At 49.3% G+C, this 26,769-nt stretch overlaps 1 protein-coding gene across 1 annotated transcript in view; it reads left to right on the top strand.

Annotated features, from left to right (window-relative positions):
* The first annotated feature begins 2,591 nt into the window (after positions 1-2,591).
* The window catches only part of Igf2bp1 (insulin-like growth factor 2 mRNA binding protein 1), a 48,782-nt gene continuing 24,604 nt past the window's right edge, over positions 2,592-26,769 (top strand). The window contains exons 1-2 of the mRNA NM_009951.4: positions 2,592-3,077; positions 4,253-4,313. Coding sequence (NP_034081.1) covers positions 2,903-3,077; positions 4,253-4,313 — 236 coding nt within the window. The 5' untranslated portion in view covers positions 2,592-2,902. The remainder of the gene's footprint in view (positions 3,078-4,252; positions 4,314-26,769) is intronic.

The raw sequence follows: 26,769 nt of genomic DNA, 5'->3' as shown, positions 1-26,769 counted from the left end.
ATCAACCCCTAAAGATTTAAAGTAAACGAAGCAAACAGCACCTAAAGTTTTTGGGAGCTGGGATGTTCTGCCAAGGTAGTTTCTTCCTTGCCCCCCAACATAAAAGATTTGGAGACAGTTACTATTTATGAAGACCCAAAGACTGTAACAGACAGCTTCTAAGACCATCTTTTAGCCCTAACAAAAATCCACACATCACTAAGAAAAGTCCCTCCCTACCGGACTTTTAATTTTCTTGAATTCCTTTTCTCTTAAGTTTGTTTTGCATTCAAAAATATTTTCTGTGAGTGTCTACTATGCGGCAGGCACTGTTTCCAGCTCATTGGCTTAGTTTGTTAAGAACTTCGCTGTGATCAAGAGCTGACAAAACACCAAGTTAGTGGGGGCTGGGGGAATGTCGGGGAGGGCGTGTGGGGACAGAGACACAGACATTTCACATCTTCCTGGACAGAAAACATTTTTTTTTTCCTATTAAGCAACTAATAGCTTGTAATACTTAGATTCCTGTTGCTTCATGGGAAGAAAAATGTCACAAAAACAAAAAACCCGACAAACACGTGGCTGGCTAGAACAAAACGCTGATTCGAGAGTGGGTTCTGAAGGTGGTGGAGGGAGACTCAAAAGCCGAGTTGGAAGCCCTCCCCCGCCCCATTTCTTCCCGGCTCTCCGGGAAAACGAGGAGGGGGACAAAGGTGCTGGGTGTTGTGTTTTAACTCCCGACTTTCCGAATGGTAGGGAATCATCCGGCAGATGGGCGGTGAGCCGAAGTCGGAACTGGCTTATAGACTCTGCAAACGAAAAAAATAACAATAAAAAAATCCAAGCCATTTATATCGGTGCAGTCAACACGTGTTACGGAGGCGGCCCGGGCCGCAGGCGACTGAGACAATGGGATCGGGACGGGGGAAGGGGAGAGTGACCCCCTTCCTCACCTGCCCTCTCAAACGCGTGCCCCGACAACCCTCCTCCCACTTGCAGACTCGAGCGGCTCAAGGACCATCCCTTTTTCTAGGGGTGTTGTCGCCGGCCCCTTCTCCGCGGTGGCCAGGCAGGGGGCTTCTCCAGGGTCTCCGTGCCTCGCTCTCCACCTCCCTCTGGCGTCGATCCAGCCTCAGCCGCTGGAACCTCGGGTGTCCCCCGCGTAGAGCCGGGGATCCCGGTACTGAGTGTGCAACGCGTCCCGCGCTCCGCTGCGCGTCCGGGACTCCCAGCGCGCGGCCCCCTCCCCCACCTCACAGACGGGGTGCGACCGCCCACGTGTCGCCCCTCGCCCAGTCCGGTCTTTCCCTCGGGCTCCCGGAGCCTGAGGATCCGGAACGCGTCGGTCCTAGCGGAGGGAAGGGACCTGGGCGGATCCACTTCCCCCTCCCCACGGGGAGGGGGGAGGGCCGCAGCCCCCTCCCCCGCTGCTCGCTTCCTCAAGCGCGGAGCGGAAATTACCCCCTCCCCGCCCCGGGCTGACCTGGGGACGTGGGCGGGGCCTCTGCACCCCCTCCCCCGGCGGCCTTCCAAAATCCAGCACCCCAAAACTAAGTTCTGAGACCCACAGCCTGCGCATGGACCATCGCTCAGTGCATCGCGGGTAGAGCGGACGCAGGCGGGCGACGCCACCTGTCCGCTCCTTGCGTGGGGAGGGCGAGGGGGACCTCGGAGCTCAACCCGGTCCCTCCCTTCTGAAGCCAACCCCTCCGGTTCGGGGTCGATCGGTGGTGCGACCACCCCTCGTCGTTTTTCCCCCACCCAGTTGATCTTCGAGGATGCTCTCGAGCCGGGTCGTGCAGGCTTTCCCCCAAGGATGCTGGAGTGTTGTCATCCAGCAGCTGGACTGGGTGCAAGCCAGCTTTTCTCCAGTGGGGATCCCGAAACATGATTTCCTGCGGGTCCCTCGTTTTCAGGCGCTGTCTCTCGTGTCCCGTGTCCGCAGCTTCCCGATCCCGCGCTCTCAGGGTCCCCTGAATCAGGACCCGGGAGGCCAGCGAAGTCTAGCGGTGTAGCGGGAAAGACAGTGACCCCCTACTTAGAAACGTAGAGGAAAGGCGTCTTTCCTTTTAAATAACCGGTTCCTGCGACCCCCTCCTGAAGACCCCAGAGTCCTCAGCTTCTCTTTGTCTGTCTCGGCAGTCCCCCGCCTGTCAGTCGCTAGCAGTTTGCCGGGGTGGGGTGGGCAGCCCAGTCTCCACAAAACGAATAAAAAAATTACCGTACATTTTATTCCTAAGAACTGGGGGGATTTGGGTCGCCACCGCCCTCCCCCCGCCACCCCCCCCCCCCGTGCAGGTCGCTGTGGGGGCGGGGCGCCGCTTTAGGGGCCAGGTTCTTGCAAAGGGGGAGGGGGATAGGAGAGCTGGGGGGGGAACTCTGCTTCCACTTTCCTGGTTTACCCGTGGGGTGCGCTGAGTGCCGCCCCCAAGATTGGAGACTGTTGGGTTGGTCCGGGTTGGAGGGCCAAGGGGCCCGGTGGCGTCGGGGGTCTTTCCCTGCAGGGTGGGTGGGGGCTGTCACCACGTGGCTTCGCCTTTTTTTTTTTTCCTGCTCCATTTTTTTTTTTTTTTCAAGTCGATTTTATTTAGAGGCGGCGCCAGGGCGGCCGCGGAGAAACGTGACACACCAGCCCGCTCGCAGGGGTTTCGGACCGAAGGGAAGGAGCCGCGCCGCGTCGTCGTCAGCCTCCCCTGCACTCGGCGGGCACTTCTCCCGGGCTCACCCAAACTCTCCCGTGACCCCCGCGTGCCCTCAGGCCGCCCACCCGCCCGGAGCTCCGGACAACTTCAGGGGTGGGGTGCGTAGAAAGTTTGCGGCTCCCGCCGCCCGTCTCCACGCCTCTCGGCCTAGGAGGCTCTCCGCCCGCGCCCGCCCGGCTCGGCCTTGCCTGGAACCGTGTCCTTGCCCCGCCACCGCCACCATGAACAAGCTTTACATCGGCAACCTCAACGAGAGTGTGACCCCCGCAGACTTGGAGAAAGTATTCGCGGAGCACAAGATCTCCTACAGCGGCCAGTTCTTGGTCAAATCCGGCTACGCCTTCGTGGATTGCCCCGACGAGCACTGGGCGATGAAGGCCATCGAAACTTTCTCGGGTAAGAGCGCGGCCACCTCCCCGGAAAACACACACACACACACACACACACACACACACACGAAATCCCGGAACAACGGGGACCTGCAGCTCCTCTTTTCCTTGCCGGCCAACTCTTCCCGGGTCCGGGAGGGCTCGGCCTCCGTCTTCGGTCCCCAGCCTCGCCCGGCCTCCCTCGACGCCTTCTCCCGGCGCGGAGATATTCGGGATTTCCTCACCCCTTCCCCCAGCCCGAGGCGCTCGTGGCGGCTCCCTACACCCCTCCCCACCGACGGGGCGGGAGCCCCGGTTGGCAACTGGTGGGGGTGGGGGTGGGGGTGTCTCACGAACACTGGGGTTCGGGTATAGGCGTGGTTTCCCCGATTCCCCCCCGCCCCTAGTCAGCCCCCCATGCGCTAGAGCACCCCCAAAGCCCCTGCCCTCCGTCCCGGGCCTTTCCAGGATGGGGGTTCGCGCACCTCAGCTCTTCCCGCTTTAACTAGGGACTAAGCCCTGAGGCAGGACGTGGGAGGAAGGGGCTCCCGCCTCCCGCCCAAGGCCTGGGGCTTGAGCCATTTTGATTTGAAAGTGGGGCGTGAGCCGGGTGGCGCGGCGGCGGTGGCGGTGGCGGCGGCGGGTCGCCATGCTGCTTCCCGAGACGCCGAGGCTGGGCCGAGAGGCGCGCGGCTACCGCGAGGGACCCTCCGCCCCGGGCCGCGCCGCCCCGGGGGCCCTCCGCTAGCCCTGTGGCCCCGACCCGGCCTGGTCGCCTAAGCCCTTCACCGTGGCTCTGCTGGAAAATAAAGTTTTAATTCTCTACTCCCGCCCCACTTCGCGAAACGATCCTGCTTTCGCCTGTCTCCTTCCTTCTACTTCTGGAGCCGCCGAAGCAAGCGCGCTCACACAAACGCTCACACCTTTCCCAAATCTGAGCAGGCTGCTCAATCAGCCCACGTGATTAATGGAAATAAAACGAAAAAAATTGAAGAAAAAAAAAAACCCAACGAAATTACGGGTTCTACCAAACCCGGAGCAACCTTTCCCCCCACAGGCCTCTGCAGCTGGTGCCTGGATTTCTAGGAGGCCCCAGGAACTCTAGAATTTAGCTAATGTCCCTTACTCACCCTTCCACCCCATCCCTCCCCCATTTCTTTACACTCATTCATCTCTTTTTTTTTTCTTTTTTTAAATCTTCAGGGAAAGTAGAACTGCAAGGAAAACGTCTAGAGATTGAACACTCAGTCCCCAAAAAACAAAGGTAGGAAAAGAGTTCCTTTTGGGAAACAGTAATATTTAGGGGTCCATAGCGTCTCCAGTGGAACAAACCCATTACTGGCCTTTCCACCCCCACCCCCAACTCCGGATGTTGGGGGCTGGGAGAGATTGGCTAGGATCGTGTAGTGGTTGTTTTATAGCTTTAGAAGAAATCCAACAACTTGGGATTGGGGTGGGCTAAAAGACATTACTTGAAAAATTAAAGAGAAAAAAAATCAATAGAGCAGGAACTCTGTGGAGTTAGTTCATAGTGTGGGACTGGGACCATTTTCTGTATGGGAGTTTAAATATGGAGAATTCAAACTAATGGTGGTGGTGATTTTTTTTTTTTTATAACTTTCTATCAGGCCTCCTTTTTCCTATGTTTCTCATCTTTTTTATAACACAATTTGTTAGTAGATTTGAGAGTGTTCTTTTTCTACTGGGGGTGATTAATGAGCAACGTACCCCATTCAGATCTCCTTATGCTGGCCTAATAATTTCTGTTATAGGCATGGATTTTGTTGCCCCCCTACACAGACCCTCATCCCCAGTCCCTCGCATCTTATAGTACCTCATCAACTGGATTTTCAATGAATGTGCTTTGGCCGTGCTATCCCTTTCCAACCCCCCCACCCCCACTCCTTCAGTCCATTGTTACAAGGGACCATCTGGGGTGAGCTTTGTGCTGAGGCTGTGAGCTGGGGCTCTTTGGAGGGTCTAGAACTCGGAGGATGAATGGGTGTGTGTGTGTGTGTGTGTGTGTGTGTGTGTGTGTGTGTGTGTCTCCTCTGGTGAGTTCTTTTTACTCCGTATTCTCTCTTTTCCGCCAAATGGGGTATCTCCACCTTTAAAATTTCAGGATGGATTTCCAGTCCCCTCGAATTCCGAAGTCTGCGGTTGAACTCTGGCAGTGGAGTGTTGAGGCAGGGTTTCTCACATCAGACTTTGTGAACGCGTTGTTGACAGTGCAGTTTTGTTTCCTGTCCTTAGTTGGGAGCAGCCCTCAGTCCAGTTTTGGTCTTCTCAGTCCCTCTTTTCAGCTGGGCACGTGCTGTATTTCTGAAGTTTTTTTGGCCCTTCCTAGGTGGGAATCTTGTGTGGGTGCTGTGCTTTGGGGGTGGGGTGGGGGGTTTGGGGGGTGGGGTGGGGGGTGGGGTGGGGACATATGTTTAAAGAATTGAGAAAGTTTAGCTGGAGATCATGTCTGTCATCTGTGGTTTGGCTTCAGAGTTTTAAGTCACTGAATTATTGTAGCTGAAGAGCATCACTATGGCTTGTGTCTAGGTTTATAGAGTATGTGGTTTGTTGTCAAATGCTTGAGGCTGTTGCTGTTAGAATTAACAGAGGCACTAAAATTGGAAGGAAAAAAAGCTTTATTTGAAAAAAATGGAGATGGGAATAATACAGTGGAGATCGTGAATACATGGACTCAGAGCTGTGTTGATGGGAGATCTAATAATTGGAATTCTGAAATGTGTGGTCACTTTTCCTTCCTGCTCTTGGGGATGATTTACATTTTAAAGCCAAGGAGGCAAAAGAGAAAGAAACAGCAAAGTGTGGTGAAGTGGAACTCAAAACATTTATATTTTAATTTTCATAGTGCCCTGTATTTGTGGGTCTCTCTCTTCAAGCCATCTGCTGCCTCTGAAGGCATTTCCACCCAGGCTTCTTGTCCCCACAAATGCCTTACTCGGGGCTCTTTTGAGTTGGAATGGAGAGGGGATTTGAGAGAACTAACTTCCTTCCTTCCTTCCTTCCTTCCTTCCTTCCTTCCTTCCTTCCTTCCATTTCCTCCTTTCACGTCCATAATAAATTAGATTTTTTTGTGGGCTCCCTTTTCTGAAATAATTTTTCTGAACGAAACATTGAATCAATTGTCTGTCCCCGACCCCTCCTGGGCAGTGGTGGCTAAGGAGAGACTATTTCTAGTCCGAACCAGTTTTTGGAGTACCAGGCTTTAGAAGAACTTTGTTTTCTTTTCGTCAGTTTGTGTTCCTTGGGGAAGCGTGTTGTGTTGTTTTCTAGTTTGTGCCTGAACTCACTCCTTCAGCTGTGCTTGGTACTGGCGTTTTCAGTCCCTTAGACATACAGAAGAGGACTTAGTCGGGGCTAACCTGAGCTAAATGAACTGTAGAGGGGTAGTTTTTTTCCCCCTGTATGTATTGTGTTTTCAGGGGCGTTTAAAATGAACTCCTGATACTTCGTGGCTAATGAGCTGTGATTTAAAAGGATTTCTGGATTTGTTTCCGTTTGAATGTACCTGATAGATGTGATTTGTACCTTTTGAAAACCCAAGAGACTGAACACCATATTTAAGCTGAAAACAGCAGGCAATTTGAATTTTTAATATGAGAGACCATACAGTTTACAATTACCTTCCCCTAGCACTCGTGACCAGTGTTGGGAATTTGGTTAGCAATTTCAGCCTTTGCTGAGAATTGTATTCACTGTCAAATGTTGGTAAAAAAAGGTGGTCCCAAAGCAGTTGAAGAAGGTCACGCAGCAGCAGCAGCAGCAGCAGCAGCAGCAGCAGCAGCAGCAGCAGCAGCAGCAGCAGCGTTTGTGTTTAGGTGAATTTCCTTCCCAGAGACTAAGGAGTAATGGAGGCAAGGAAGGAGGTGCCATCTTAGCCTTGCTTGATTTACTTTTCAAGGGAGTGAGACTTTTCTTACACCTACCTCCGTGTTTTTTTTTTTTTTTTAGGAGTGTGCCCTAAACCTTGTATATTTACTGTCAACTGGTGTCATAAAAAAAAATTGCTGTAAACAACATATGAAAAGATGTGTATTGCTTTTTTTTTTTTTTTTTTTTTTTTTACCCCTAGGCAATCCCAAGCTTGCTGGTTCCTTTAAGCAGGCTGACAATCGTTCTTTCCTAATGAAGTGGGTTAATACTTTCTCCTAAATTTCCATTGATTCAAATGAAAACTTGGTCTGTGTTCCAGGGGTGTAAACTCCAAAGAGAGTGTATTAAATCTGATTCCTATTTTGTACGTTTAATTTCTGGACTCAGCACCTTAGAAGCTGTGACTGGCTGTGTTCTTAGCATGGCAGGAAATACTTTCAGTGGATTTAAAAATGAGCTGTAGAAACGATGAGTAGTTGAGTCACTACGTCTTTTCAAAGCATGTTAAAACTACCTCCAGAAATAGGTTTGCGTTTAATCAAAAAGCAAACAGCAGTTTGGAGTTAGGGGCTGAAAATGAAAGGAGAAAGGTTGAGAGCTATGACCCAGCCCGGGCTTTTAAAGTCCTTATGCTTCCCGATTATGAATTAATACCCAAATCCAAAAGGACCTTAACTCAGATAAGACAAAACACCCACACACATAAATTACTCAAACTCAAGTTTGGTGGTGAACACTTTAAGTCCCAGCTCTTGGGAGGCAGAGGCAGGCTGTTCTGCGTGTGTTCGAGGCCAGCTAAGGCTACACACACAGACCCCCCATCTAGAAAACAAGTTTAAAATGGAAACAGTTCATAACTTTTTTAGTAAAAAGGATGTTAGCCTAGGTGTTTTTAAGTGGAGAAGTAGTTGTCTTAATTTTCTGTAGTGTTTGGAGAAAATATAAACACTGAAGTTCATTCCCCTCCACTTTAGATTCCGTTTAGAAATGAATTTTACGCATTTATGAATTTTCTTTACTGCTAGTTAAAACCCATAGTTTCTTCACCCAGTGGTTCATATGCGAAGACGAGACTTGCCTGCATGTGTAATTAAACTGTCTCTTGAAAGCACTGTGACTTTCTTAACCCAGGGTTTTCTGATCCAAACTAGGAAGATAAAATTTTACTGTGGCGATTTCTCAGATGGTGATTGTTCTAGTGAAGAAGGGAATATTTGTGGTTCCCATCGCTAAATCCAGAGTGACTCTGTTCAGTTGTGTGGTTTTGATGGCGTGGGCTTTGGTGTCTTACAGTGTGGGGTAAGATAAATAACAGCAATGGGAAGACTCCTGATTCAAAGTTTCTGGGTGTCTGCTCTTAAAATTACCCTGAAAGATCACGCGGGGGGCTGCCTTTAAGTAAGACTTAGGTGTCCTTCTGTTTTGTTTTTCTCTTTATATATAGCTTCTTTGTGCTTTAATGTGTAACAGCTAGTTGACAAAGGTAGTATTGACAGCTTGTAAAACCAAAACACTTTCCAGTTTTAAAAACCCTTATATTTGAGCAGAGCTTGGTGGTGTACACCTTTAATCCCAGCATTCTGGAGGCTGAGGCTGATCTGAGTTTCAGAACAGCTAGGGCTGTGTCTGAAAAAAAAATCACACATTTGGTTTGGTTATGTGAAAAGGAGACTAGCAAGTATTTGTTTTGAGACTGGGTCTCATTGTATATTCCAGGCTATCCTAGAACTCACAGTGTAGTTGAGGCTAGCCCCAATTTGATGGCAATCTTCAGGCCTTAGCCTCTGGAGGACTGCGATTACAGTGTGAGCCACTAGACTGGCTGGTTATTAAGTTTAGAGATTTCATGCTGAAGAAAGGTCTGTTGGTGCATACCTCCAACATGTGTGTCATATGGAAGGCCAGTGAGGAAGTGACACTTGCCCATCTATTAAAATTTAAATTGTCTTGTGGGTCCTCATTATCTTTTGGTTTTTCGAGATAGGGTTTCTCTGTATAGCCCTGGCTGTCCTGGAACTCACTTTGTAGATCAGGCTGGCCTCGGACTCAGAAATCCGCCTGCCTCTGCCTCCCAAGTGCTAGGATTAAATGTGTGCGCCACCACCGCCCGGCGGTCCTCATTTCTTAAAAAGATTCTAAAAGGGGGCTAGTTCTTGAAAAGTGCAACTTTCACTTGAGGAGGAGAGTATTAAGGAGGAAAGAGGCAGAGAAACTGAAAGGGATGAAAGGATTAGAGACTTGGGCCTTGGATTTCCCACCTTGCCTTTAAAGAGGAGCCGTTGGAGAAACCCTTCTGTTACAGGGTTGGGAGACAGATGCAGCCATCTTGAAGATAGAGGCTGGGCTCATTTTGCTCTCAAAAAGTTTTGGAGTTCCTCTTTTCAAAAAAAAAAAAAGTGGGGGTTATGTGGTCTGGGGGAGAGCTGTGCTCTGTGGGCTCTTCCTGGAGAACCCCACCTGACCTCCCCGCTGCTCCCAGCCCTCACCCCTGCACCCCATCTTTTCCTGAGCCTCACTTCCTTTTCCAGGGTCCTCAAGACCTTGGATCAGGACTCAGTTCCTGAACCTTTCCTATCTCCTGGACGGAGGGCTGTGCAGCCGTGGGACCCCATCCCTTTGCAGACCTTTGGAAAAAGGGGGAGAAGCTAGTACAGTGGTCCTTGGGGTCACCCCTACCCCGATGTTACCCTTACACCGACACCACTAGCTAGCTGATCTGGGACTAGAACCCCGATCATAAACTGTCAGTATCTGTCATCTTTACAAGCTGTGACATCTGATTGTCCTGAAGGCTGATTGAGACTATAACAAGGAGAAATAATGATGACAGGGTTCTTGTTTTTTTTTTTTCCATTGCTATTTTTTGCTTGTTTTTAAAGCCCCAGAAAATGAGTGGAATCCTTGAGTCTTTTAAAGATTTATTTATCTTTTTTTTTTTTTTTTTTTTTTTTTTTGGTTTTTTGAGACAGGGTTTCTCTGTATTGTCCTGGAACTCACTCTGTAGACCAGGCTGGCCTCGAACTCAGAAATCCGCCTGCCTTTGCCACCAGAGTGCTGGGATTAAAGGCACGCGCCATGCCCGGCTAAGATTTATTTATCTTATGTATGTGAGTACACTGTTGCTCTCTTCAGAAACAGCAGAAGAGGGCATAGGATCTCATTACAGATGGTTGTGAGCCACTATGTGGTTGCTGGGAATTGAACTGAGGATCTCTGAAAGAGCAATCAGTGCTCTTAACTGTTGAGCCATCTCCAGCCCATATTGTTTGTTTTTTTTTATAATGTATAAAGATAAACAGGTGTTGCTGTTGGCTCCTGGGAGGCACTGACTCAGGGTCTAGTTCTTTTGCTTCTATCTGGATACACTGTTAAACTTCTCCCCAAAACAGAAGCAAGGGTCTCTTAAGAAAAGAAAAAAAGTAAAAACAAAACAAAAACCCTAACCTGTACTTAAGGTACAGGCTTCTTTGGTTATTGATCGCTTGATTTGGCTAGAAATGATTAGATAAGATAAAACACGGGGTTGAAGGAACAGGTTACTAGCCGGAAGTGTTCAGTGCAGCCTGAATTCTGAATTCTAGAATTGAATGTTCCCTTGAGGATTTGACCAACAATGACCATGTACTTCATAGATGCGAATGCTACTAATTGCACAGCCAGCCTTGTAAGGCCTGTTTTTTTCCTCCCCCCCATGCCGTACAGTAAGTTGGGGATAAATGGGATAGGAACAAGCCTTCTCTCAAAATATAAGCCACTGAAATCAAATAAGTGCTGATGATGGATAAATCCTGAGGTTTTCCAAAGTAGGTCTGGACCTCATAATTTTAATGTAGTTGGAGAGAAATCTGATTGCACTGAGCAATCATCAGACATGAGTTGTGTTGTAAAAGTTAGGTACCAGGAGCAAAGCCGGCCAGCAGGCAACTGTTTCAGTAACTTGGGATGGCTAGAAAGGACTGATCGGGTTAATCAGTGTGTTCACGACCTAGGCAGGCAGTCTTATGCAACTGATACTTAAGGGGCTAGAAGGCACAGAAGAAACTAATGGGCAGGTTGGGGATTTTTGCTGGGTTTGGGGAGGGCCAAAAGGAAGTTTTTCTCTTTGCAGTGGCAAGCATCAAGTGTTTTCTTGATTTTCTCTGAATTGTTGTTGTTCTGTGTATTCTAGTTAGACTATTATTTCTTTAGCAAAAGTGAGAATTTTCGGGAGCTGGTGAGATGGCTCATTGGTTAAGAGCACTGGCTGCTCTTCCCAAGGTCCTGAGTTCAAATCCCAGCAACCATCCATAACGAGATCTGATGCCCTCTTCTGGTGTGTCTGAACACAGCTACCATGTACTTACATATAATAAATAATCTTAAACCAAAAAAAAAGGAAGAGAGAGAATTTTCCAAATGTTTCATTTAGAGTTAATTTCAGGAAATGGAAATGTTCAGTTGCAAAATCTGAGTGGGTAGTTAGACTGGAAAGGGTTGCTCTGTGCAGCTTTGGTTGTCCTTGAACACAGAGAGATCCACCTACGTGTGCCTCCTGAGTGCTGGGATTGAAGTTGTATGCCACCACCACCACCACCTGGCGCCAGAGTTTGAAATTCATTTACTTATTTTAAGACAGGGTCTCATTATACAGGTGCGGTGGCTTAAAGCTTTGCTTATTTTTTACTGTAAGTATGAATGATTACCCTGCATGTAAGTGTGTGCACCATGTGGGTGCCTGGCGTTCATGGAAGTCAGAAGAGGGTGTCAGATCTCCTGGAACTGGATGGCTGCAGACACCGTTTGGGGTGCTGGCAAGGAAACCCAAGTCCTGTGAAAGAGCAGGCAATGCTTTTATCCACAAAATAATCTCTCTAGCCCCCAGGAAAAAGTTGCATTCCTAATGGCTCACTACCATCTCTGTCCAATTTGGGGACACCAAATTGGCCTCCACAAGCTATGTGTATGTAGAAAGTACCTAGAAATAGTAGATTGTCCTTTGGCCTACACCAACATAGACACATACAGCAGGTTGAAAAGCCTTAAATAAGTCGGTCTTAAGCTGGGTGTGTCAGCACACACCTTTGATCCCCGAAGAGGCAGGTTGATCTCTTGAATTCATGGCCAGCCTGGTCTACATAGTTCCAGGTTAGACAGCCAGGGCTCTGTAAAAACATGCTACCTCTGCACCTTGTGCGTGGTGGTGCACGCCTTTAGTTCCAGCACTTGGGAGCCAGAGGCAGGCGGATTTCTGAGTTCGAGGCCAGCCTGGTCTACAGAGAGAGTTCCAGGACAGCCAGGGCTACACAGAGAAACCCTGTCCAACATGCTACCTCAAAAACAAAAAAGTCAATCTTATTAAAGGTTGTTATTGAGTCTTTTGGGTGGTAAAAAGGGCACGAGTCATGCAAAATCCCTTTTTTGTGTGTTTTGAGACCTCTATGTAGCCAAGGCTATCCTGGAGCTCCTGTAGCTAGACCATGCTGACCAAAGGTGAGGCATTATTCAAAATTCTTAAGGATCAGGAGGGAGGAAGGTTTCCAAGACTACAGTCTTGGTCCAGCCCAGATCCCCTGTGTACCTTTTGTAAATGGTGGAGGAAAGACCTTCCCGGGAGATCAGTGTGTGGCTGTGTGGCGCTCTGGGGATCTCTGACTGAGGTGTGGGAGAAGTGGTCTGTAGCAGCTAGTACTGTCACTAAAGCATTACTGCTCTGAGGTAGCCTTGGGCCTTGCTGCTGCTGCTTGACCTGGCAGGTCTTTCCCTTCTTTTCAGGTTTTACAATTCTGTTCCATAGAGCTGTGGTTGCTCCAGAAGAATTGGAATGGGTTGAGTGTATTCATGTTTGAAAATAATGTCTATGAAAAGTTTGGACTGTGTATGGCAACTTGGGTTATTTATGGTTATATTAGATGTTTATGTGTAGTTGGTGAGTTAGGTACATACTTTGTTTATTATTTTATTGCTTTGTTGAGACATGGTCTCACTGTGAAGCCCCAAAGCCTAGAACTCACCTATGCTCCTGGGCGTATATTGTGCTGGGCTCTGTGTCGTGGGCCTTCACAATGTCTAGCTGTGGGCAGCCTCCCAGAGCTCCCACATTATCAACTCCTAGGTTTGAGGGATGCACCAGGGCAAGCATGGAGGAGAAGGGCTCTATATGCATAGATTGTTTATTAGGAGAAATGGCCGTTTATTACAATTCCTTTGGCTGCCTGATCTTGGTTCAGGCGCCTCCTTAGGATTTCGCTGTTGAAGTTCCTGTCCAAGGCGTGTGGGACAGAGAACAACCACTTGTATCTGCACATGAAGAAAGAGGGTGTGAGATGGGGAGGAAGGGCAGTGGGTTCTGAGCAAGGAAGAGCAGCTTCTCTACCCCGATGGAGATAGCATGGATGTTGGTTTTGTATTATGCTTTTATTAAGCTCATAAAATAGGCAGTTAGAAATTAGGGCCTGGAGGTGACCGAGTACTGTTCCTCCCTCTATTGTGGCCTCGCACTGTCTCCCTGGTACCCTGTCTAGAAACAGTCCCACAGAATCCACCCCAAACCGGATCCCTGGTCCCTTTCTCCTTGCAACCCGCCTTGTTCCAAATGGACACACTTGCACGTCCGCATCCCAGAGGTATGAACCTTCTCGAGATGGGTACGAGAAAAGCTTTCAATCTGGGTGTGGTTTCTGGCCTTTTAAACAAGGTTGTGACTTTAATCAGCTACTATGCAGGGCTTTACAGTTTGTTGATACGTATGAGTCATAGTTGAGATGCTGTAGGCTCATTCCCAGTACACCTTCAAAGGGGGAGAAAATGGCGGGGAGTTAGGGCTGCTGGGTGAAGGGAACTTGAAGATGTTGGTTCAGAGTTAGAAGCATTTATTCTGCCTCTCCCAAAGGCTCTGTCACTTGGTTGGAGAAATCTAACTGTAATAGAGAGAGCCTAGCATTAAAGGGCAAAGGATGATCATATAGGATGCTGGGTTTCCTGCATCTTCTAGGACTTCTAGGACTTTGAAAACAAGTAGTCCTAGGTCCTAGGTCCCCAAAGTAGTCCTCTTACAGAAGCAGGGCTTTTTTGGGGGTGGCTGACCTCTCTGTATTTCAGTGGCTTTTCCTCCTGGGGTGGAATTCTAGTCTTGCTGAATGCACTACTACCAATGAGAACACTCCCAGCTTGGGTTTTAGTCTTAAAATTTTCTTTCTTTTTATGTGTCTGGGCGTTTGGCCTTCATGTATGACAGTTTTACCCTGCATTACCCATGGAGGCCACAAGGAGGTGTCAGGTCCCCTGGCTGGAGGTATAGACGGTTGTGAGCTGCCATGTGGGCGCTGGGAATCCAACCTGGGGCTTCAAGAAGAGCAGCCAGTGCGCTTAGCCGCTGAGCCATCTCTCACCCCCTTACTCTGTAATGTTCAGTAACATATTTGTGTAAGAGCGGCCAGGACACACCCGTGATCCCCAGGATGGCGAGGCAGGGGCAGAGGGGATCACTGTAAGTTTGAGCCATCCTCATCCACACCGAGTCACAGGCCAGCCAGGATGCACAGTGAGGACACCTCAAAGCGGGGATGCTTTGGACTTCTGTAAGGGTAGAGGGATTCTTATTGAAAATGAGCTCTGGGTAGAAGTGGAAGGATCTTCGGGAACCCCATACCTGTCTGAGGTGATGAGACATTGCTTTTCGTTGGCCACTTTGAGTGAGTAGCTTCCTTGCCATTGTGACTAAGAGGAATCTACCTGTCTAGTCCTTTGCTGTCCTTTCTCAAGAGGACCAGATTCCACACTGTCGGCAGTGAGAGTCTTTTCCAATCAGCCACTGGCTGTTCCTTGTATACACACATTCATCTACTGCAGGTCACTTCCTTCCTTTGTTAGATACCTGAAGTAAAATAAGGAACAATTGGAAGAGCAGCTTTAGCTTTAGGGTTTTTCAGGAAAACTTTAATAAGTAACTCTTGCCTTAGGAGTCTGCCCTCTGAGACGAAGTGCTCTTCCACTGTTGCTGACCACCGCCCTGCCCTGCACGTTTTTTATTTATTGGGTTTTTATGTGGCAGCATTGGATCTCTCTCAGTCAGGGTGGGAAAGGCAGGCAGAGGGATTATTGGGGTGGGGGGAGCCTCAAAGAGGGAGGTACTGCTTTTAACAGGAAGAGGAATGCCACCTATCTGCCCTCTGGCGCTTTCTCTTAGATGCAGGAAAGCTGTGGGACAGGCTGGGGGTTGTGCACGCAGGTGGAGGGGTGCAGAGGGGAGGGCTGGCAGCTAGACTGGATTTTGGAGTATAGGCAAGAAAAAAAGGTAAAGTGAACTAAGGAGACTTGGTTGTCTGGCAGAAGGTATTTGTGGGAAGGTAGCTCATCTCCTAAGAGTGGAGTTGGCATTTAGAGAGTTAGGTGGGGAGAGTCGAAGCACTTGTTACTGCTTAGTGAGCCCTCTCAGCAGTATGGGCGGGGGTCGTCAAGGGTCAAAACTGGTCCTCCTCCACAGGGAGGGGCTTATGTTGAGTAACTAGTCTAGAAGACCCACAAAGCAGGCCCGTGAGGTGGTTCACAGCTGTAATTCTGGCCCTTGGCAGCTAGGATGGAAGGGCACTCTGAGTTCAGAGTCAGCCTGGGTTACTGAAGAGCCCTTAGCCCAGCAAGCGAAAGAACTACAAAGGTGTGCTTGCCTTCACCCCATCACAGTCTGCTGCAACACAGGGAAACTCTGGAAGTGCACGGAACGGCGACACAACACAGCCCAGGGCCTTCCTAAAGCAGGAGTGCCTGAGAGCAGTCCCCAACACAGGCTGTGCCTTTCTTGAGCTTTAGTGTAAAGAAGCTTTTGCAAAGAAAAGCACACCTGACACGGATCTGTCCCTCCCCTGAGCCTCCTTCCTTCCCAAGCTGAAGGAAACAAAAATGGTGGGTGTCAACAGGCTTCCCCTGTGTGGAAGGCACAGGAAGAGGATTCTGTGGTGGGATCCAGGGGTCATTGTTTATTTCCGGGCCTCTAGACTCCTCGCTTGGATCCTCCCCTTCTCCAGAAACTTGATCAATACCTGGGGAAAGCTGTGCAGGCCTTCCAGCCCTCATTGGGTACCTGCTTCCTGTCTCTAGTTACTTAATTTATTTAGTTTCTGTGGGGGGTGGAAGCAGGAGCCAGGTTCAGGGCAGACAGAGATGCCTTCTTCCTCTTCTTCCTCCGCCCCCTCCTCCCCCTGCAGCTAGGGATGAAGAGGTGACCTGTTAATGCCTACTGAGTCATAATTCTTAACTCATACATTGGTTTCTAGGGAGCACGAACGCATTACCCTGTTTTTCTGGGAAACAGGAACAAGCCTGTTGTCACTGGCCATTGCTTTGTTGGCTACTCAATCTCTCTGAGCCTCTATTATTATTATTATTATTAATTATTATTATTATTATTTTCGAGACAGGGTTTCTCTGTGTATCCCTGGCTGTCCTGGAACTGACTCTGTAGACCAGGCTAGCCTCGAACTCAGAAATTCGCCTGCCTCTGCCTCCCAAGCGCTGGGATTAAAGGCGTGCGCCACCACTGAGCTTCTCTTGCCACCTGGAAATGGAGAAGATCACATTAGCGTCATGTTCCAGGTTCATACATTTTTGTATGGAAGGGACCTTGTAAATTCAGTACATGCAAAGCTGCATCATTAAAATTGCATATTAGTAACATAATTGATGACACCCCAAAGGGATGAATAAGTAAGGTCTTTTTCACTCCCTATACTTTATTATCGGGACAAGGATGACTTCAATTATAACTTTGCTGTCGAGCTTCCTGGAATGCCCCCGAAGTTCTGCCCCACTCCCAGATCCCATTTCTGCCTCGTCTGTGGAAGGCCTCCCCATCCTGGTCCTGCCACCTTGGGCAGCCCGGACGGTGTCTCTTAGGATTGCCGCCTCCAGGGCCATTTTCTCCTCCCCAGCCTCAACGGCCCCACTCCCACCCTCTCCCCGGCTCCCCCTTAAATGTTTGCAGGCCGGTTAGCAGGCGGGAAGCCCCCTCCCCCACAGGACCACCTCAGTCACGGCCCTGAGCACGGGGAGGTCGGGTCTGGATTTACTAAAGAACTCGGGAGGGGGAGCCTGCCCCGCGCCGGCTGCCTGGCTGGCCGATGGGGTCGGGTTTCGGCCGGTGGCTCTGCAGAGGGAGAGGAGAGGGAGACAAAGGGCAAAGTCCCGGTCCCCACCCCCACCCCAGCCCCCAGCGCGGCCCCTCCCCCACGGGCCCTGCGCGGGCGACCGAGGGCCGCCGGGGCCCCTCAGGATCGGCTGAGCGTCCCCGGGTGCCCAGGGCGCCTTGGTGCGTGAACATTCTAGACTGTGGCAGGGGGCTGGGGCGCACCCTTGTCCCCCTCCCTGTGCAGTGCAGCAGCCCACCCAGGGGCTGGGTGGGGGGGGGGCGCTGGGCTTCCCTCCCCGGGGTGAGGTGAGGGGCTGGGGCGCAGGCCGGGCCTCTCAGCTGCTCGGCCTTCTCCATGGCGCGGCCTGCAGGGCTCCCCTCCTCCCCCAGCTGCTGCCACCTCCCCCACCTCAGCTGCCGCCGCCCTTCCCCGCCGCCGCCTCCGCCTCCTCCTCAGTTGCCCTGACTGCTCAGCTTTCCAACCCTCCCTGGCAGAAGGCTGTGTCCAGGGCTGGGTCCTCCGAGCTGTTGAAGACCCGCCTTTCTTCCTTGTCGGGGTGGCCGAGAGCCATTTTGGAAAACGTTGGTGGTCCAGCCTCCTAATCATCTCTGAACCTGGGGGACAGGGCCCTTTGGAGGGCGTTTTGCTTCCCCACCCAAATCCCAGCAGAAATCAGGATGGTGTGGAGAGGAGTTCTAAGAATTTGAGACCGGCCTTTAGCACTTGCTCTAAATGAACTCGCTCACCACCAACAGGTATTTGTTGGCAACTGGGCAGGAAGGACCAGTGTCCTTTCTACTGATAAATTATTTTTTAACCCTAAGGATTTTCAGCATTATGCTAATCCCTTTTCAGCAACAGGGTTTTGTGTTGTCTGCTTTCTTTTGAGATTGGCCTGGCTTCTTTGCTTGCCTCTGAGAACTCAACTTCAGAATCTTTGTCTTGAGAGAGCGTTCTCTTCCCAAGGTTCTCTTACATTTCATTTCCTTCTTCTCCCTCAGCCCATCATTTGGCTCCTAGGTTTCCTGAAGAGATGCTGGGCGGTGAGCTAAGATAACATGTTCAGTTGAGGGGTACTGGGGGATCAGCGAGGACCTGTCAGCTTATTAACCTTCCCCACTGCCTTGGGAAGACCCAAAAACTCTCTCCGCCATCAGGCTGACCCGGGTTAGTGGGGACAGTCCTACTGGGGGAACCCCTGTACCCACCCGGGAGGTTCATGCGGACAAACTCCTTTCTATGTGTTACTGTTCTTTATGCTTTAGTAAAGGCTCCGTCCTCACCCACCCGTCCCCAGGTTCTTCTGACCTCCCTTTTCCCCACTTTTTAGCTCCACTTGGCCAGACCCCTCCAGTTAAAAAGTTAAAAAGTAAAATTCTATTCAAAGCCTGGGGTTGGGGGAGGAGGTGGCAGTTAGCTCCAGCCGACCTGGAATTTGCCTAGAAGGCGATCAGCTACCTCAGAGCCTCTGTTTTAGCTTCTTCCGGGGCTGCGCCATGAGTAAGGGCTGGGGGTGGGGGTGGGGATAAACACAATTAAAAAACAAAACAAAACAAAAATAACCTTTGGGCTTTCTAATCAGCCCATTTATTCCTGAGTGGATTAGGCCAAGCCAGGCTCTCTCCCTCCCGCTCGCACCTTCCCAGTCTCCTTTATTCCTTTGCCTGCTCTGGATGGAGCTTGTAAGAGAAGAACTTCGGTGACTACCCTTTCCCCCTCTGTAACAGTCATCCAGCCGTATTATAGGGTAGTTAGCTATTCTGCAAATTAAATCTGGTGCCCAAATTAGAGCCGCATGCAGTTAAAAGCCAGTTGGCAAGCATTTGACCATGCAGAATATGGGCGTTCTTCCTGCTCTTAATGTCCAGCACTGACGGCTTGTGCTGTGTTAACACTTCATGTTCTGTGAACACGAAGCACCGTTTGGTGACCCAGCACACACCAGCCTGGAGAGCTGAGTTCTAGTCCGGCTCCTCAGTTGGCTAGTCCTCTTTCCTCTGAGCCTTGACCTCCTGGCTATGAAATGAGGGGAGGGTCTATAAACTGTCCCTTTAGGCTTCCTCTTCTCTTCTCTCTGCTCTGAAAAACGACTCTGATTCCCCTTAACTAGGACTTCTGGGTAGCAACAGGAACGACAGTAGCATGTCCAAACCCCAACCTGGCATTAAACACACAGGGTCCTCCCTCCCAGAGAGGACGTCATGGTTAAGCTCAGAGGAGCAGGAGCTTGCAGAGGGTTTTTTTCTTATGTCTGGCATTAGCTTAGGAATCAGGGTACACATGGGACAGTGTGTGTGTGTGTGTGTGTGTGTGTGTGTGTGTGTGTGTGTGTTATGTACATTTAAAGCTCAAAGGCTGCCAAACCTGATGACCCTAGTTTGAACCCCAGGACCCACATCTTAAAAGAGAGAACCAAACCTATTTGAGCATGTCATCCGACCTCACATGCATGTCGTGGCACGTAATACCTCCCCCATTCCCACCCCATACACACAAAACAAATAAATGAAATTTTAAAAAGTCTTTAAAAGGCAGTGTGCACATAGGTATTTCCAGTGATTTCTGTGCCTTCTAGGCGAGAGAGTATACATGTTCTCTCTCTCTCTCTTCCCCTCCCCTTCCTTGTGGTGGTGATGGCATCTGCCTTGGATCCAGACGATCTCATACTAGGTCACTTTTTCAGCCTGAGTCCTAACCCGAGGCTAGCTACTCAATAGAGTGCCCGCTGGCTGCCTGGCCTGTCTGGCCGCCCTACCTCTGGATTATCCTGGCATGAAGCCCTGGGCATGGAGCCAGTTCCTCCTCCCTTCCAGCACCACCCTTTTTTCAGCTACTGCCTGGCCTGGAGCGTGCCAGGCCGGCCCCCTTTAGTTTTCTGAAGTCCTCTCTCTACCAACCTCGGTTTTGGTACCAGCTCTCCGCTTTGTATGTGGTTTAGAAGGGTTGGAAGGTAGTATTGACAGTCTGATGATCTATCTGGAACACCAAGGACATCTCTGAAGAGCCAGTGATGAACCGGCTCTCAGCTGGAAAGGATCCAGCACTGGAAAGGTGCTGTGGTTCCTGGGTTAGTCACTTAGGGTCCTTTTGTTGGACAGCAGAATTACCTACCCAGTAGGCACCCATCACCACGCCCCCAGCCAGCCGTTTCTGCTCTTTCCCTTCCAAGCCAATAAGCTGGGCTGGATACCACTGGACTGGAAACTCTTAAGAGCAAGGCTATTTGCCTGCACAGTCTGCTCAGCACAGTTTCACAATGTCCAGTGCCATCGAGTAACAATGAAGCCGAAACCACACAAGAAACACAAAAACTTAGTGTGTATTCACACATGGAAGTTTTGAATTACAGTCTCCACCTTTCAAATAGGTTAGGCGAGTGGGTGGGGACACGTGCCTGTAATTCTGCAACCACAGCACTCTGGAGGCTCAAGTAAGACTATTGGGGAGTTCAGGCCAGCCCAGGCTACATCATGAGACTCAGTGTGTGTGTGTGAGATAAGAACTACATATTTGTTATCTTTTTTTTTTTTTAAAGAAGCCCAGTGAGTCCCTCAACCCCCAATTTGGCATTAAACACAGAGGTAAGTAAGTAGCCCAGGCCTAGTCTGGAGTTTAAACCATCAGGCCTCAGCTCCCCATCAGCATTCGCTCCTCAGCTGTTTGAGTGTGAGTTACCACAACTAGCTCTTAGATATTTGTTTACCAAATAGAAAGACCATCATTCCAATATGGAATCAATATTGTAATTACAGAAATAATTTTTTATGGCTTTGGAGGAGACAACTAAAGTCAGGAATCTGGTATATTTTATACTGCAAAAAACCCTACAAAAAACAAATATAGATGTTGGTGAGGTGGTTTAGTGGATAAAAGGCAGCTGCCACCAAGTCTGGTGACCTGAGTTTAGTTCTTCAGAAACCACAAATTCTAGACAGTTGTCTTCTGAGCTCCAAGAATGAGCACTGTGTATGTCTCTGTGTCTTTCCCTCCCCCCTTCTCAAACACACAAGTAAGTATAAGAAGTGTACATTACAGGTAGTACTGGCTAAACATGTAGAATCCACAAAATGCACAGGTGAGGAATAGAGAGACACCTCAGATAAGAGTGTACACTGCAGCCGGACAGTGGTAGCTCACACCTTCAATCCCAGCACTCAGGAGGCAGAGGCAGGCAGATCTTTAAGTTCAAGGCCAGCCTGCTCTACAAAGTTGCAGTGCTGCTGGGGCTACACAGAGAGACTGTCTCAGAACAAAAGCAACAACAAAAATTGCACACAGCTCTTACAGCACCAGTGGTGGGTGACTCATGCCTGGCCGCCCTGCAGGGCACTCAGCATCCCCTTCTGGCATCTTCGGGCATACGCAATTAAAAATAAATGCATAATTTTAAAACATTGAACAATGACATAAAGAATTATATATTACATTAGCTCTTTTTTTTCTTCTTCTTCTTCTTTTTTTTTTTTTTTGGTTTTTCGAGACAGGGTTTCTCTGTGTAGCCCTGGCTGTCCTGGAACTCACTTTGTAGACCAGTACATTGACTCTTAAAGTAAAATAATGATTCCTTGGTCATGTTGGAGGTCCTCGGAGTCTGATTGGTTAATGGCTACCACAGCACGTGGAAAACACCAAAATAGCCTTTGGAGTTAGACAGACTCTTCCCATAAATGTCAAGGAAAGTCATGGAAGCCAAGTTTTTGCATTTTGTTTAAAAGTTTCTTAGTGTGTGTGTATACTATACACACAAGCAGGTCAGCTGTGTGTGGAGGTCAGTGGACAACTTTGAGGAACAGGTCTGGCCTTCTGCCTTGTTGGGTCTCTATTTCCTCTTCCTCATTCAAGATCTAGGGGCCTTAGAGACTCCCCAGAGTCCCACCGTGTGTTAGGAGCAATGAGATTGTAGATGCAACTGAGCCCAATAGCCTGGGGTATATACAGATTTTAGCATCCCTGTGGCTTGCTTTTGGGCTGGGGTAGGGTCTGGATAGGGCCTCACTACGTAGGCCAGGCTGGCCTTGAACTGAGAGATTCACCTGCCTCTGCCATCTGAGTGTTTTATTTTATGTGTGTGTTTTGCCCATAGGCATGTATGTGTATCACATGCATTCCTGATGCCCACAAAAGTCAGAAGAAAGCATTAGGTGCCCAGTAACTAGAGTTACAGATAGATGTGAGCCACGAGGTGGGTCCTGGGATTTGGATCCCGGTCTGCTGGCATTTATTTTAAATGCTACTTGGTGAGTGATAGGCCACAAGGCTTCATCAGCACATCAGGCGAGTACCCTGTCAGTGAACTACAGCTGCAGCTCCCTGCTGGGAGCAGTGAGAGACCTACAAGCTTCACTGAAAACCTGGACTTCACTTACCTCAAGTTTGATGGGTGGATGTGTGGTAGGGTCTTTGGCTTTATGGGTGGGTCCATCTTGAAATTCTGCACAAATTTTTTTTTTGGGGGGGGCAGAGAGTGTTTTTAGCTCTTACCATATTCCTAAAAAGAAGAAAAGCTAAGAGTCAGTTACTTAGACAATTCGTGTTACAAAAAATCCCTCTATTAGGGCTGGAAAGATGGCTCAGCAGTTAAGAGCACTGACTGTTCTTCCAGGGGTCCTGAGTTCAATTCCCAGCAACCACATGGTGGCTCACAACCATCTGTAATGGGATCTGACGCCCTATTCTGGTGTGTCTGAAGAGAATGATGGTGTATTTGCATACATAAAGTAAGTAAATAAATCTTGAAAAGAAAAGAAAAGAAATCCCTTTATTAAGGAAAGCTGCCTATAGGTAGACCGGCTGATCTCTGTCTGTGGACACCTGAGATGCTCTAGTCCTACTGCTCCCCCTGACCCCCTCCTGAGGAATGGTCCCCAGAGAGTCTTGATTTGAGTGAGGCCACAGGCTGAGGCAAAACTTGGCTTTGGGGTGGGATCGATGTGAAGTTCCCAATTTAGTCTTGTTTTCCAAGGAGATGAAAGTTTAGGCTTAAGACTGGATCCTCTGCAGATTGACTGTATTCAAAAATGTTACTACCACCCTCATCCAGCTTTTACCACTGTGGTTTAAGGGAACTTTGGTTTTTTTTTTTTTTAATTTTATTTATTTTATGTATGTGAGTACACTGTAGCTGAACAGATGGTTGTGAGCCTTCATGTGGTTGTTGGGTGTTGAATTTAGGACCTCTGCTCGCTCTGGTCAACCCCGCTCCCTCAGTCCCTGCTCACTTCAGTCCAAAGATTCATTTATTACTATAAGTACACTGTAGCTGTCTTCAGACACACCAGAAGAGGGCGTCAGATCTCATTACAGATGGTTGTGAGCCATCATGTGGTTGCTGGGAATTGAACTCAGGACCTTTGGAAGAGCAGTGAGTGCTCTTAACCACTGAGCCATCTCCACAGCCCGGGAACTTAGCCATCAACACTTCGCTCTGGGTGTGGAGGTGAAGGGAGCACTTTTTCAGAGAATAAGAACTTTGTGAGAGTTGGCTTGGTTCAGGAGTTAAGACCACTGACTGCTCATCAAGAAGACTCAGGTTCCATTCCCAGCATCTGCATCGCAAGGCTGCTTAGAGCCACCCACCCTTAACTCTGGTTCCAGGGTATCTGAGACCCCAGAGCCTCACCACCTCATCATACGTGTTCAGCACTTACATGTGTGCAGGCTTATACACGTAAAATGAACAATCTTTTAAAAAAGAGAACTCTGAAAATCTTATATCCATTTTTTGGGGGGTGGGTGGGTGTTGGTTTTTCCAGACAGGGTTTCTCTGTGTAGCCCTGGCTGTCCTGGAACTCACTTTGTAGACCAGGCTGGCCTTGAACTCAGAAATCTGCCTACCTCTGCCTCCCAAGTGCTGGGATTAAAGGCGTGTGCCACCCATTGCCCGGCTAAATCTTAAATCCTTAAAAGAACAGGTAGAGTATCAGGATGATTGTTCTGAGTTGGAGGCTAGTCTGGGCTACAGAGTATAACTCACAGGAAAAAAAAATGGGGGTCGGACTGCACTGGGAGTATAGCTAGAATCCCAAAGCCCTGACCTCGATACCTAGGACCCTGTAGAACCGAACATTGTAGCTCATCTTTGCCTGTAATTCCAGTGTATAGAAGTTCATTTCAAAACCAAAACAGAAGATAATATTATCTTAATTGGTGTTTCTAGTATGCTAGAAAAATGGCCTTTCAACAAAATGTAAAACTATACATCTGGAAAACTAGATCTGCTTCAGGCTGGGTATAGTGAGTCGTGCTTTTAATCCCAGCACCACCCAGCACACCCAGGCCGAGGCAAGCCTGGTCTACATAGGGCAGCTAGGGCTATGCAGAAAAAACAGGTCTCAAAAAGCAAACGAAACCCAAAACAAAAAAGTAGATGGAGTTTTGGTTCTACTCCTGGCTTTGGCGTTCAGTGATTATGAAATGCAGACAGGATACTCATGGCGTATTTTAATCTCGGCCCTGGGCTGTCAAACAAAGCCGCCGGTAGCACATTTCTATAAAATGAACACAGTTCTATAAAATGGACCCGGGAGAGATACTCCTAATCCCAAGCACCCCCATGTGTGTATACGATGTGATGGGTGTATGGCGGTGTGATGGGTGTATGGCGGTGTGATGGGTGTATGGCGTTGTTCTTTTGTCTCTCTGCCTCTTTAAATCTCTCCTGGCATATTTCCCCTGCTTGGCCTCCCTGTCCTCACATCCCCAGGTGTCCTCACATCCCCAGGTGAATTTCCTGGTTAGCAGGAGTCTGTTGAGCTGCCCTCCAGGCTGGATCTCTGAGGGTCAGAGCGAGCAGAGAACAGGGGAAAGCTGTTTGCACTTAGGAACCATTTTGGCTGTTCTAACCATTGCCTTTAATGGCCACTGCTGGCGGCGCTATAGCTGCTAGAGGGTCAGGGCAGCTGGTTCTCTCTCCTTGCTGGAGCTGGGCTTGGCCCTCCCGGCACTAAGAGTGCTTAGGTGTGGTGCCCTTTTACCTATAGGACATAACCACTACTCAGCCTGGCCTTGGTAGACCCGGGTTTATTGGAGCAGGGTCAATGTAGCAGAGATGGAGGAGTGGAAGACTTTCTTTCTCTGTCATTGTGAACACATTTATTTAGATTCAGCAATGACTGTCACCGCCCCTTCCACTCTACCTCCAGGTCTCCTTTAGAATACTGTCAGGGGCTTGCTGGACTTAGCTCCCACCAGGAGAAACCCCTGGGAAGTGTGAGTTGTGCTCCCACTCATCAGGAGCTCTAAGCCAGCTCAACCTTCCTCACGCTGGGACCTTTAATACAGGTCCTAAGGTTGTGCTGACCTCCAACCACAACATTATTTTTGTTGCTACTTCGTAGCTAGTTTTGCTACAGTTATGAACCGTAATGTTCTGTCCTGATATCAGCTCCTAGGCGACCCCTGTGAAAGGGTAGGTAAGTAAGTAGGGTCTGTGGATCCCCAAAGAGTTGTAAGCCACAGATTTAGAGCCACTGTAAGCCCTCAGCACACCAGCCTAACGCAGCCAACTCTGGGCCTCTCATAGGTGGGATGAGTAAGTTATCCAAAGGGGTTGTAATGTAAGCAAGGGAATTTAGGTTACAGGTCCCAGCAGTGCCCTGTGCGGTTTGGGCCTGAAAGGAATTAGGTAGCACCAGGCTCAGTGGAAAGCCAGGCTTAGAAGACAAAGGTCCTCTTCCAGGCTATCCCCTTGGGTTTTAATCAGGGCTGGGGGCTTTGCTGAGAAGGAAGTCTGGGAGGAGCCTAGAGTGGGTTCCCAGGATGGGGTGTGTATGCCCTAGAGGGTGAGGGAGGGCTGCTGGGATGTCTTTCTTTCATTGGTTGGGTAGACCTGCCCTCCTCCCCCTCCCGCTCCTGGAACATTCCAGACATTCCAGCCAATCTGCCTGCCATTGCTTTCTGGATATGGATTAACAAACATCCTTGCAGAGATTAGATTTCACTGCTACCACCCTGCTCCTGCCATACTGAATAGAAGGCCCCAAATCAGAGTTTGGACAGGCAAGTCTTGGCCTTTGACCTGGGATTGCACTAATGGGTTCTTTCAAACTAGGCTCCTGTTCTGGGGTTGCTGTATGCCTTGTTTCTTCCTAGGCAGGCTGCCTTCATCTCCCCTCTATCCAGAAGGACTTCCTGGGGGGAGGTGTCCGGGGCTGGGCACTGTTCATTTTCTCCCAGATTCTTCACCCATCTGAACATACTCGGTGTATCTATTTGGTTAGCAAAGGTGTTTTGTGAGAAACCCTTACCAGGGAGATCCAAAGCTGCCTTTTGGCCAGTCCTTGGATCTGGTACCTGGTGGAATGGGGTCTAAGGACTCAGCAATGGGCTTGTTGGCTTCCCGTGTGTGTCTGACACAGAGCACGCCTCACGCCGCTGGACCGGGTGTTGACTTTGTGGTTCTCCTGCCAGTACTGTGGGTGCTGGGATTACAGAGGGTCGACAGGCTTATCTATCCGTGCAGTCCTGGGACTTGAGCGCAGGACTTTGTGTCTGCTAGACAAATGCTGTACTCGTGGAGTTATGTCTGTCTGTCTTCCCCTCCTCTTCTATCACTGCAACGCCACCTTCCGACTGGCCTACTGTTCTATAGACTGGCCTGTGCGTGCATCAGTCCTGCTTTAGCCTGGAATCATGGCTCAAGCCTCCAGACTCAGCTGACTGTTTCCAATCCTCACTGTATCTACTCTAACTTTGTTAGGTCAAGTTCACAAACCACCAAGGTTTTCCTTCAAA

The sequence above is a fragment of the Mus musculus genome, chromosome 11 (assembly GCF_000001635.26).
Source record: "Mus musculus strain C57BL/6J chromosome 11, GRCm38.p6 C57BL/6J".
In the NCBI taxonomy this organism is placed as follows: Eukaryota; Metazoa; Chordata; class Mammalia; order Rodentia; family Muridae; genus Mus; species Mus musculus.
Note: the sequence above shows the minus strand (reverse complement) of the source record. Positions and strands in the feature narration are given on the sequence as shown.